The sequence below is a fragment of the Narcine bancroftii genome, chromosome 8, assembly GCF_036971445.1.
Source record: "Narcine bancroftii isolate sNarBan1 chromosome 8, sNarBan1.hap1, whole genome shotgun sequence".
Lineage (NCBI taxonomy): Eukaryota > Metazoa > Chordata > Chondrichthyes > Torpediniformes > Narcinidae > Narcine > Narcine bancroftii.
This window is the reverse complement of record NC_091476.1, coordinates 5,987,623-6,000,247: the sequence shown is the minus strand read 5'-3', so window position 1 is coordinate 6,000,247 and position 12,625 is coordinate 5,987,623. Positions and strand designations below refer to the sequence as shown.

At 44.7% G+C, this 12,625-nt stretch overlaps 1 protein-coding gene across 5 annotated transcripts in view; it reads left to right on the top strand.

Annotated features, from left to right (window-relative positions):
• The window catches only part of col4a6 (collagen, type IV, alpha 6), a 350,543-nt gene that overhangs the window by 211,989 nt on the left and 125,929 nt on the right, over positions 1–12,625 (top strand). For all 5 annotated transcript variants that reach the window (XM_069892746.1, XM_069892748.1, XM_069892749.1 and 2 more), the window contains exons 5-6: positions 4,878–5,012; positions 10,374–10,418. In XM_069892746.1, coding sequence (XP_069748847.1) covers positions 4,878–5,012; positions 10,374–10,418 — 180 coding nt within the window. The remainder of the gene's footprint in view (positions 1–4,877; positions 5,013–10,373; positions 10,419–12,625) is intronic.

Here is a 12,625-nt window from a genome sequence, read left to right as displayed (position 1 = left end):
AAAGTTAATAGAAAATAAATTGGGGGAGGTTGGAGAGGGAAAGATGGGCAGGGATTGATGAAGGGATACTCCAGAAGTGAAAAGGATGAAACAAGTTGGGATAAGGGATGGAGGAGGCAAGGAGTGATGTGGAGGCGTATGGTCAAAGTGTAAGCATTCTGAAGCAATTTTTGATGAAGGGCTGAAGCCTGAAATGTTGGTTATGTATCTTTACTATATAAAGTGCCCTGTTTGACCTGCTGAGTTTCTCCAGCGTCGTGTTTTTACTTCATTCATGGTGTCTGCAGACTTTTGTGTTTGACTACAATTTTTTTATCAGTACATTTTCAAAATTGTGGGTACAAAGATCTAGGTGGTGGTACCCAGAAAGGGAATGAGTACAGATTGGGGGGGGTGGGGGGGTGAAGAGTGTGTGTCCATTTTATGTAAGTATACAGCAGAATCTAATTTGGGTTATTGGTTAGCGCAACATTTTTACAGTGCCAGTGATTGGGACTGGGGTTCGAATCCTGCACTGTCTGTAAGGAGCTTGTACGTACTCCTCGCATCTGCGTGGGTTTTCCCCGGGGGCTCTGGTTTCCTCCCACCATTTGAAATGTTGCCGGGGGTGTAGGTTAATTGGGTGGCACAGACTCATGGCTGAAATGGCCTGTTACCATGCTGTATGTCTAAATTAAAATTTAAACCAGGTCTCCCATCATCTGGTCACCTCTCTATCCCTTGCCTCTCTCCTGGAGTGACAAATGGTGCCTTCATATGGATGGTTCCATCATTGAAAAAGAGGCTTGTCAATAAACCTACTCAAATAGGTTGTAGGGCCATGACCTCCTTTTTCCCATCTGGACCAGTCAAGGATGCCAAGGGGGTTCAGAGGCCACTGCCATCTTGGAGAAAGGAGTGGTCCGATTGTGGTAATAACAGAGGGTCCTCGTACACCTTACATGGAAATAATGCTTCTCGACCCCCTCTTTCCAGTAGCCTAGGAGCTTCTCACAGAGTGATAGAGCAGGTTCCACCCATCAGGACACACAAAGGACGCAGCCTTGATAAAGGTCCCGATCCAACATGTTGTAATTCATGGCTTTGTGGACTTGAACCATGTATGTTTGAAGCGTGCTTGAAACATTAGTTATAGCTAAAAAGAATGGTACATGATAGGAAATTTTTAACGTAATTTTCGTGATCAACAGCCCGAAATCAATAAAATATGCCCAAAAGTGTTCAGGAAGCAAAATCTTTGTTGTCCACTGTAACAAACCAGAGGACCACAGGCTGAGAAAACAGTTCCAAACTAGGCAACAGAAAATACAATTAAACAATTTTGCAGCTTGGAGCACTTTTAGCGAAGTTCCAGATCTGAAACGCTGGCTGCCTGCCACTCACACCCAGTCTACCTGTCTACCTGTCTGTCTATGCAGCTGGAGTTTGAGTCAACAGGTGAATGCCAACGCACCCAAATAAATCTCTGACGAACTGCAGGCACTAGTTTGTGTGTACTATATGCAGTCATGGCAACAGAGAGGCTGCTTTGCTTTCATGGCATTGCCCCTTGTTGCCTTCAAAGAGAAGGGTGAATATTCCTGCTATTATGCAAACCAACTCTCAGGACTGATTACTCACTCCTCTCCTGTCAGAGGACATAATCAGCGTTTCAGGCTTCAGCCCTTCATCCAGGTACAATACTTTGATGAAGGGCTGAAGCCTGAAACGTTGGTTATGTATCTTTACTATATAAAGTGCCCTGTTTGACCTGCTGAGTTTCTCCAGCGTCGTGTTTTTACTTCATTCATGGTGTCTGCAGACTTTTGTGTTTGACTACAATTTTTTTTATCAGTACATTTTCAAAATTGTGGGTACAAAGATCTAGGTAGTGGTACCCAGCATTGTAGTTGATAAGTGCTCCATACATGAATGACACCCATTCGATCGCACCCTGGCGGAGATCTCACCCCTTGTCCCTCACCTTATTCTGCTACTGAAACTAACAAGATTTTTCTCTTTTTCCCAGTTCTGACAGAGTTTCCGGGATTGGAAACTATAATTGTTCCTCTTTCTCCAGATGTTGCCTGAGATGCAGAATAATTGCACCATTTTTTGGTTCGTTTTTTGATTTCAGGTTTTGAATCACTGCAGCTTTTTTTTTATTATCAGGTGATTGTCAAAGTAAAGAGATGGTTTAATTTAGATTTGACGATGGTCCCTCATCCTTCACACCAGTGCTGTGTTTCACGTAAAAGCACAAAGCTGGACAAACTCAGCAGGTCAAACAGTGTCCTTTATATTGCAAAGGTAAAAATACGATGTTTCGGGCTTGAGCCCTTTATCGAGGTAGTGTTCATGATTTCTCATAGTGAGCATGGCTCATGCTTGGTGCTGCCTTCGTTTTGGAGAGCCATTGGAAGGAAAGTGGGGAAACTGGATAGGACGGGAGGTAACGCTGCTGTCTCAAAACCCTCTGGTCCACATTTATTTCTGAGCTCCGGTGCTATCTATGTGTCCTATGTTCACTTCTGATCCCATGGGTTTCCCTAGGAGCTCCAATCTCCAAGGACCCACTGATTGTTCAGTTTATAAGTGATCCTCTGGTGTTTGCAGGTGAATCAGAAGGGTGTCGTTGTTGAATGGGAAGGAAAAAGGGTGAACAAAAGATCAAGAGAATGAGGACCAAAAAGAGAAAAAAGGGGAGATAGAAATTATGAAATAGATTGATTAATTTATTTGAGCTGCAGGACCATCAATTTAGATTTACAGGCCCTTCCTATCAGTGTGGTTATGTGAGAAGGTGTGTGTTTTGTATGAGATGTGGTTTTCTGTGACAGGCAGGGATCTATACGAAAGATGTGAATATATAAATGTGTCGTCATCTTAAATGGGATTTAAGGGACACTCACACCATTGCCTGATGTGATCAACATATGCTTGTTATTGTTGATTAGTGATTGTGTGGTATCAACACAGCAATCTGGTGAGCGGCGTTTCCCACAGTCCTGCCTCAACCCTTAGAACAGAAATATTGTGTGTTTATTACAAACTTAGGTTTGGCCATATTTTGTCATATGCATTCCAAAATTAATTTCTTTGGTGTCATTAGGTAAATCTTCTGGGAAAGATCCAAGGATCAAACTATATTTAATATATTACTTTGCCAAGCTTAGTTTGATCTTTGAAACAGATAATAGTGTTGGAGTCCTATGTCATGATTTCTGCCCTTACTCCCTCAGCAGTACCTCAGAGCAAAGGGCGCCTTGCTTTCACTCCAGTTCTGTAGATTTGAAGATGGGTGGCGAGCCTTGAATGGAAGCCACAGAAGGATTTGGAGATGCTTGATGTGCTGGCTGGACAGACTATTATGAAATTAAGATATGAGACCGCCTTATTTGGAGGCATGTTACACTGTTGTGTGTGATTGGAATCGCTGCTTGCATGCCACCATGTAGCAGATGTGGAATGGAAGTGAATTTCCAAGAGCAATCCCTCTGCATTGATGTGGTCAAAGGTTTTTGTACAGCCACGGCTGCTCACCACTTTTCTCCTGGAATTGAAGTTGTGTCTACTGTGCCCTTTGATAATGAGTTTATTGTCATATACATAAGAATGATGTATACTGTTGGGTATAAGCCTGCCCTCTGCTGGACATCATGATGCCCACGTCATGATGTCACCCTTCCATATATATAACCCTGTGTGAAAGTAGCCGTGTTAGTCTAAGGATGAGAAAGCATCACGTCTCCGAGTCTTAATTGTGTGAGTACGTACACAACATATACATGCACTTATTTTCTTGCTGTAACTGTACAGGTACTTTGTAAAAAAAACTGCAATAGTATACATAGCTGAATAAAAAGAAGACTATAAATGCAAAAGAGAAACTAAATATTCACAGTTATGTTGGTGAAAAATGGACTTTACAACAGTGCAGACAATCCATTTGTGGTGTTGGAACAGATCATGATTAGTGTGTAAGGGAAGGTTCAAGAGTCTGATAGCTGTTAGATGAAAACTGTTCTTGAACCGAGAGGTGTTGGTGTTTTTTTGGATTCTGTACCTTCTGCCTGAAGGTAGCAGTGAGGAGAGATTGTGACCAGGATGATGGGGTCCCAATGATGTTGGCTGCCTTCTTGAGGCAGCGCCTTACATAGAATGGGAGGTTGGGGCCTGTGACGAATCTGGCTATGTTTGTACTTTGTGTACCTTGGTGAAGGATTCAGCTTTGAAACATTGGTTATCCTTCACTTCCAATAGATGCTGTGTGATCTCCTGAGATTCTCCAGCACGTATGTGTATGGGACTCGACCCCAGCGTCTGCAGACATTTCTGTTTAACTGCGACTTGGGAAGTAGCTCTTTGGCCAGTGGGAGAATACCAAAGACTATTGGGGGCATTCTCTGGAGGAGACGATCGTGGGAACCCTCTGTAAATATCACTGTCAGGCTTGTCCCATGGTTACAGGGTCGCTTTCCAAGAGAAAGAATTTGTCAGAAACTTTTCCTGCCAAGATTTAAAACTTCAGCAGAAGTGCTATCTGCTCCAGAGACCATATTGTTTCTCATTTAGCATGTGGTCTTTTGAATCCCTTTGGCCTAAGTGGAAATATGAGACTGGAGTTAGAATCTTTGATGAAGAATCTTTTGAAGTGCTCCTTCAATGAGTGTTGCCTTTCTCCCCCATTCTTAGATCTTTTACATAAGAACAGGGATGGTCTTGATGCTCCACGTGGCCAAATGTTTCCTCTACAATTATTTGAATATAGGAGATCTGACACTGATAAAATGGTGTTAGGATGGAAACCGGCCATAATGTCTTCATGAAAAATACAATGAATTTTTTTCCTTTATTGTTCAATTAATTTATTACTTGTAATGTGTTTTCAAATGTAGGGTCCACCAGGCCAGATCGGGCTGCAAGGACGCAGTGGGCCACCTGGGTTTCCAGGACCAGTTGGAGTTACCGGGCCAAAGGGTGAGAAGGGTACCCGAGGTCGACCAGGGGCAGGCGGAACAAAAGGAGAAAAGGTGGGTATGAGTAGCCTCACAAATGCCAGCCTTGTTCATTTCTATGAAATGAGCCACGGGTGTATCTCACCCCTTTAGAAATCTCCACTCTCGTCTCTTCCTATTTTTTTTATACCTTCCAGGATTAAACCTGCTATCGTAACCATAGTTCACCTTCTCTGACTCTGGATTAATTCCTGATGTCTGTAAAAGCTACAAATAAATATCGAGTCACTCAGCTTCTGCATTATGGGAAGGATCGATTAGAAATTATTTAAATTTTTTAATGTATATTTTAAAATTTAATTTAGAGATATTTCCGGATCATGAGCCTGGGCCACGCAAATACACCCAACTAACCTACAAATTCTGTACATCTTTAGAACATGGGAGGAAAGTGGAGTGCCTGGGGGAAACCCACAAGACACTCCTTACAGATATCACTGGATTTGAACCCATGTCTCTGATACTGTTATAACATCACGCTAACTGCTACACTAACTGTGCTGTCCTACACTAGTACCGCCCTTCACTAACCGTGTCCCCCTACACTAGTGCCGCCTGACACTAATCATGTCCCCTTATACTATTGCCGCCCGACACTAATCGTGTTCCCCTATACTAACCGTGCTGCCCTACACTAGTGCCGCCCGAAACTAACCGTGTCCCCCTACACTAGTGCCGCCCGACACTAATCGTGTCCCCTACATTTACCGTGCTGCCCTACACTAACTGTGTTCCCTACACTAAATGTGCTACATTCTTACTCGATTTATTATTTATGTGTTCCCTCTGGATTCAACTCCATCTAAATCAATGGAATCAATATGACTGGGGTTGTATTAGTAACCCCTGCATGTTATTCATTATTCAGAACCAATCCACTGACTGGCTGGTGTGAAAGAAACATAAGTCTGATCTTCAGAAAAATATACTGAAACTATTTGTAACCTTTCTTGATGGCTTTCATTCACAATCTTGACCCTCTTTTGTCCAAATGCATCTGAGATGGTTTGCATTCTCCATCTGGTCAAATATTAGATGCTTGCGTAACAGTGTCCCAAGGAGGTTCCTTTGTGGTCACCATGTGTACCGGATTACAACCCTTACAGAATGCTCTATATTCAGTAACAACTACATAGATTAAGTTTAAGTTTATTATCATCTGACTGCAACCAAGCTTCACTAACGGCCACAATGTCATAATTCCACATGCCAATCCACGCTCTAAGTTCGTCTGCCATTTGTACAATAATCTTTGCATTGAAATAGATGGACCTGAGAACATTTCTGCCATGCTTAACCCGTCGACTCTAACAAGGCAGGAAGAGATAGAGAAATTGAGAGAAGGGGATAGAATCCTTGTAGGGCACAGGGTGTGAGGAAGTGTAGTCAAGGTAGTTGTGGGAGTTAGTGGGCTTACACTATATGTGAGTGGAAAGCTTGTCTCTTGAGACAGAGACCGAGAGATCCAGGAAGGGGAGAGTGTTGTTGGAGATGGACCAAGTGAGTTTGAGATTGGGGTGGCTTGGCCATGAAGTAGATGATGTTGAAAAGTTCATTGCTGGTGTATGAGGCAGCCCTGATGTAGTCGTCGATATACCAGAGGAAGAGTGGATTTCTCCACAAGGCCCACAAATAAGCAGGTGTAGCTGGGAGCCATGCGGGTACCCATGGCTACTCCTTTTATTTGGAGGAAGTGGGAGTGTTAAAGGAGAAGTTGTTTAAAATGAAGACACATTCTACCAGGTGGTGGAGGGTGATTGGTCCAGTCTCTGGTCCAGAAAGAAGCAAAGTATTTTAAGCCCTTTTGTATGGGGGAATGGAAATAAAATGGGATTGGACATCCATTGTGAAGGTGAGGCGGTCCAGATCGGGGAATCTGAAGTCATCGAAGAGATGGAGGACATGTGGATGTAGATGTGGAGGAATTGGACCAGGGGAGAAAAGATAGAATCAAGCTAAGATTAAACTAGTTCGGTGGGGCAGGAGCAGGTGGAAACAATGGGTCTGCCCGAAAGGTTAGGTTTGTTTATCTTGGGTAGAAGGTAGAAATGAACAGTGCAGGGATGAGAGATAATGAGGTTGACAGCCATGGGAGGGATGTGACCAGAGGTCATGAGGTTGGAGATGGTGTTGGAGACAGTGGTTTGATGTGCCGTGGTGGGGTCCTGTGGTAGGGGTAGATAGGAGGAGGTATCTGAGAGCAAGGTAGAGGTCAGTGCACCACCCTTACCTCTGGGTTTGATGGTGAGGTTGGGATTGCTGTTGAGAGAGTGGAGGGCCAAGTGTTTGGAGGAAGTAAGATTAGAATGTGAGAGAGAGTGTGAAGTTGAGACAGTTGGTATCTTGGCGACAGTTGGAAATAAAAATGTCCACAGCGGGAAGCTGGCCAGGATGAGGTAGATGAAATCTTTGCCTTTGCCACATAAAGGACATTGTTTGATCTGCTGAGCTTCTCTATCATTTTGTAATTGCTACTTCAACCACAATGTCTACATTGTGATTTACTTCTTTACAATTTGATCATGGATCATTGAATCTTGCAGTGATCCAAAATTGTATGTTCTTGCTTTTAATTTCAAGTCTGTTTAAATAAAAGTATCAAAGTTCTCTGCCCGCAGGTCCATGTGTGAGTGAAACATGTACCTCTTGAATGTTTCATTTTTCTTTGGTGAACAGTGTTCATCAAACATCTCAATAACCTTGTTCAACTTAACTTTCTGCCTCAGCAAAAACAAATATATTGAAAACCTCTAATGCTTGAGGTCCCACCATGGTAAGTAGCAATGCAATCTTCTATGCATCAGGTTTGCTATCGTGTGCAATGGCTTGCAGGTACAGCATGAATCTTTGTTTGAACAACCTCCACTCGTGGTTGCCATTTCCAGTCCAATTTACAACATCAGGAAACTTTACACTCTCCATTTCTCTGCTGATAATGACTGATTCTCCTGATGTGTACCATGTGATGTTTCTTTTATTGTAATAAAGAAACTTGGGTTCTTTTAAAACAACTGTACTTTATTAGCTAAAGTACACAAGACCATATGGAGGCATTTATCCTGAATCCAACCTAAGCTGCCACAAACTAGTCTCCTACTCCCTCGAGTGGTTAGGAGGACCACTAACACACTATTACTATTGTGTGGGTGGATGGGGGTTGAAGGTGAGACCTCTGCTGAGGACCAAGCACTCCATCTCAGAGAGAGGAAGGTCCCAGAGGATAGTAAAAACCAAGCAGGCGGCAGTGTGGGAATCAGCGGTGGTGTTGGAGAATTTGGGGAAGTCAGAGGTTGGAGTTAAAAGATGGGGAGGTTGGAGGAAGGAGTTGGACGATAGGGGGGGGTAACCATGGGGGGGATAACCAGGGAGAGGTGGGGTAGATGAGGTCTGAGGGTTAGGGGGATGGGGAGAAGAGTGGAGGCAGAGAGGGGGATGAGTAAGTGGGATCGAGCATTGAGATCAGAATTACAGTAGGAGTCTATGTTGGGAACCACATAGATGGAGTGAGCATGGGAAGCTCTGCCCCAAGGGTGGCTGGGGATCAGGTGAGAGTTGGCAGCATCAGCATCAGGTCCTGGGGTCAGTGGTCCTGGGGTCAGTGGTCCTGGGGTCAGTGGTCCTGGGGTCAGTGGTCCTGGGGTCAGTGGTCCTGGGGTCAGTGGTCCTGGGGTCAGTGGTCCTGGGGTCAGTGGTCCTGGGGTCAGTGGTCCTGGGGTCAGTGGTCCTGGGGTCAGTGGTCGAAGCATCAGGATCTCCAGTGAGTATCGGATCAGGGCCCAGTTTGCAACCATGGCTTCAGGAGCTCAGTCGGGTGGGTGGCTGGGGCCAGTGTCCGTATCAGTGGCCATGGCATCGGGAGATCTAGTGAATCGGTGGCCAGGGCGAGAGCTGGAGTTGGCGGCCGAAGCTGAGCATCCAACAGGTGGGTGGTCGGGGTGCCGGTTGGAGGAGGTGGAAATGTATGGAGCTCCAGAGGGCAGGCGGCGGGGCCGAGATGGGGGCCTCACTTTGAGGGTTGCAGAGTGGGGGGAGAGGCGAGCTTACCATCTTTGATGGATGCCAGGTGGGTGTAGAGTCAGCGGTTGAAGGCGTGGATCTGGCAGAGGAGGTGGCACTGGAAGGGTGTGCTGCAGGCCATGGCCAGTAAGGTCCAGAGCCGTGGCAGTGAGGCAGCGAGTTGTGGCTGGTCGAGGTGAGGGTGGTACAGAGAAGCGGAGAGAGCTGCAGGTACCTGAGATCCTTCTGGGGGCCAAACTCCAAGGCCTCGAATTGGAGGTAGAAACCACGAAGCACAAGATGATGGTGGAAGCAAGTAACAAGGAAGGCAACGTGGCTGTGGAATAGAGTCTGAGTGAGTACGTGGTTGTGGAGCTAGAGAAGCAGGGGTTACAGATGGGGAGCAGTAAGAGAATCCCACAGAACTCCCTTCGGAGAACAAAGGAGAATGTCTTCAGGGTAAGAACGTTACAGCACGGAAAAACAGACCATTCTACCCTTCTGGTCTGTGCCAACCAGTAAAACTAGCTAGTCCCACTGACCTGCTCTCATTCCTTAACTCTCCAGACCTCTCCTATGCATGTATTGATCTAATTTATTTTTAAAACTTAAGATTGAATCTGCATTCACTACATCAGACGGCAGCTCATTCCACACCCTTACCACTCTCTGAGTGCCTAATGTTCCCCTTGTACCTCTCTCTTTTCAGCCTAAAGCTACAACTTCTCGTATTTATCTTCCCCAATCTAAGTGGAAACATCCTACTCACATCTACTCTGTCTAGACCCCTCATAATCTTTTAAACCTCAATCAAGTCTCCCCTCATCCTTCTTCATTCCAAAGAGTAGAGTCCTAACCTGTTTAATCTTTCCTGGTAACTTAATGCCTGAAGAACCAGCAACATATTAGTAAATCTTCTCTGCACTCTTTCCATCTGATTGATATCTTTCCTGCTGCTGGCTGACGAGAACTGCACACAATCTTCTAAGTGTGTCCTCACCAATGATTTGTTCACAAACAAACATGATTGGTCAGTGGACAGTGCATCACCTGTGTGTATAAAAAAAATGAAATGTTTAAATTGGAACTGTAGGAGTGTTTTCCTTCAATAAAATCAGTAAAAATCTAAAATTTCACATTCCTTTAACAATTTATTGTAATAGTGTTCAAATAGTAATAATATGTTTGGTTCAGTTCCCTTATATTGCTCTTCTGTTAGCCAGGAATATGCTTAAAACACTCTCACACCATCCTGAATAACTCCAGGCCTGATTTTACAATTTTCTAAACCCCATGAGATTATATGTGAACGTTATGGGTTTTAATTTGTTATAATGGTTGAACTCTCAATAAGGAGATTTTTTCACTCTCTCATCACAGGGTCCGATCGGTGTGCCGGGATTCGTCGGAACAGATGGGATCCCAGTAAGTTCGCAGCCATTGCCTCTCACTTTCTGAGGACTTGCTGTTATGTTACAAACACAATTTTAAGTCAATAAAAACATTACAATACTGCAGGAGGCCATTTCACCCTTTGACCTTTGCTGATTCTTTGAGTGGATTTGCTGGTTGGATTAAAATTCTCTCCCATTTTTAGCCAGTCACTTCAAATCTTTCATCCATTCGTTTCTCCCTTGCCTCACCATTGAATCCCTCCAGTTCATTGACATCAATGTGGTGGACACTTTCACAGGAGAGTGTTGCCCCCTGCTGGAATTCAGGGCATTGTGCAAGAGCAAAACTCAAATCCCATAAGATTGAAAAGATTCAAGATTAATATATTGTCATGCAATAAAACGGGAAATGTGATATTACACAAAATTTCCTTGAGTTTACCGTAAGGCAGACAAAGATTATCCATCAGCTGAAATTGCCCAGCGCCCCTTATATTTAGAGAAAGAGAAGCAAAAGAGGTGTCCCACCACCCCACCCCCCCCCCCCCCCCCCCACAATAAGTGTCTTTGAATTTGCCACCAGGGCTCCCGCAGCCTCACAACCTTCAATCCAAACCATCAGCAACCGAGCTCCAGATGCGCCCCTCTGACATGATCAGAGAGCTTCCAGCAGTGTCGGCGCCCTCTTGCGCTTCAGTTCCATTTCACGGTACCCCTTCAACCATTCTTGAGCAGTCCACAGCCTGGTGTGAATCCCTTGACCGCAGTCGCCAGCAGCCCCGCATCCTACATGGGTTCCTCTCCTTGAGTCATCAACAGCCCCACCACCTGTGTGTCCTTCAGCATCAGAGATGTGGTTATCGTCCTGTGGGTCATCTCCTCTCCTTCTCAAATGGGGGATGTTTTCTCTGTTTACTGGTAACCTGCGCCAATTCTCTGCTTTCCCAGGAGTCTGCAACCCCTTGTGGCTCCTGCCAATCATAGGCGCCGCTATCTTTGGCCCAGTCGCCGCGGTCAAGGGATTTTAAAATAAACTAACATCGTCTACTTTAACAGGCTGTTTAAAGCCTCGACAGAGCTGACATCAGTCAGACAGGGTGGTTAGACCCAGCAGGAGAGCGCTGTGTCTCTATTCCCCACTCTCCATGGGTCCCCACCAGTGGCAGCGCTGCCATTTTTTAATGCTGCAAAATGAAAAATCAATCCTTGCCTCTCAGCTGAGAGCTGCAACTTCCGCAGGTCGGTGGGTGAAATAGAAATTGGAGGGACAAGGGAGCAGGGAGTGGGGATGTGATTGAACGATCAGGGCTGTACAGTAGCTGCCCAGAAGAAATTTGTCAGATCTCACCCAACAATATCAGAGTGAATATTAAAGTGGTCCCAGTGAAGCGACATCAATAGAAGAGGAAGAAGAAGCAGGAACTCTCACCTATAGGCCAGTGATATCAGAAACAGAATGTGGTAGATGCAGGCATTCTGCTGGGCCCTGAAGGAAAACCACAGGGGGTCCGAGTCATTGGCTTACTGGCTTCTGATGGGGGGTCCAAACCTCAGCTTATCAACTCTTCACAGGATAGATGTCAGTGGCAGGGTCACCAATTAATGCCAATCCTGATTTCCATGCAAACCAAATACGTTTCCTGAATCAAGCCCATTGCTCTAGGTTTTGAAGTCACATATAAACCAGTATTGGAAATGACCACCGATTTCCCTTTATGCCAGATGGATTTATAACAAAATGGTGTTTTCATGTGGATCATTTATTCCGAGTTAAATTTATATTCCTCAGTTGCCACTTGTGTTTCTGTATCATTGAACAGCACCTCCATGTCCTTAAGGCTACATCAAGAGGAGATCTGACATTGTTGGAACCATAGAACATTACAGCACAGAAAAAAAGCCCTTCTAGTCTGTGCCAAACTATTGATCTGTCTACTCCCACTGACCTGCACCCAGTCCTGTTGAAAGCAGGAAAACCAGGTTAGGTGTGATGTAACAACAAAATAAGATTTAAAAAGAGATTTTGCAACTTCAATTCTTTTCAGTGTTTAGCTGGAATTTCTGTAAAGGTTTTCTGGAAAGACAAAGGGTTGCCACCAGACGTCCAAAATCAGGGTACAGTTGGTTGTAAAATAACGACTATGAAGTGGTCCAAGGGTATTTTTTGTTTTTTAATTTAGACATACACCACAGTAACAAGCTCTTCCAGCCTGTGCCGCCCAATTCTACCCAATTGAC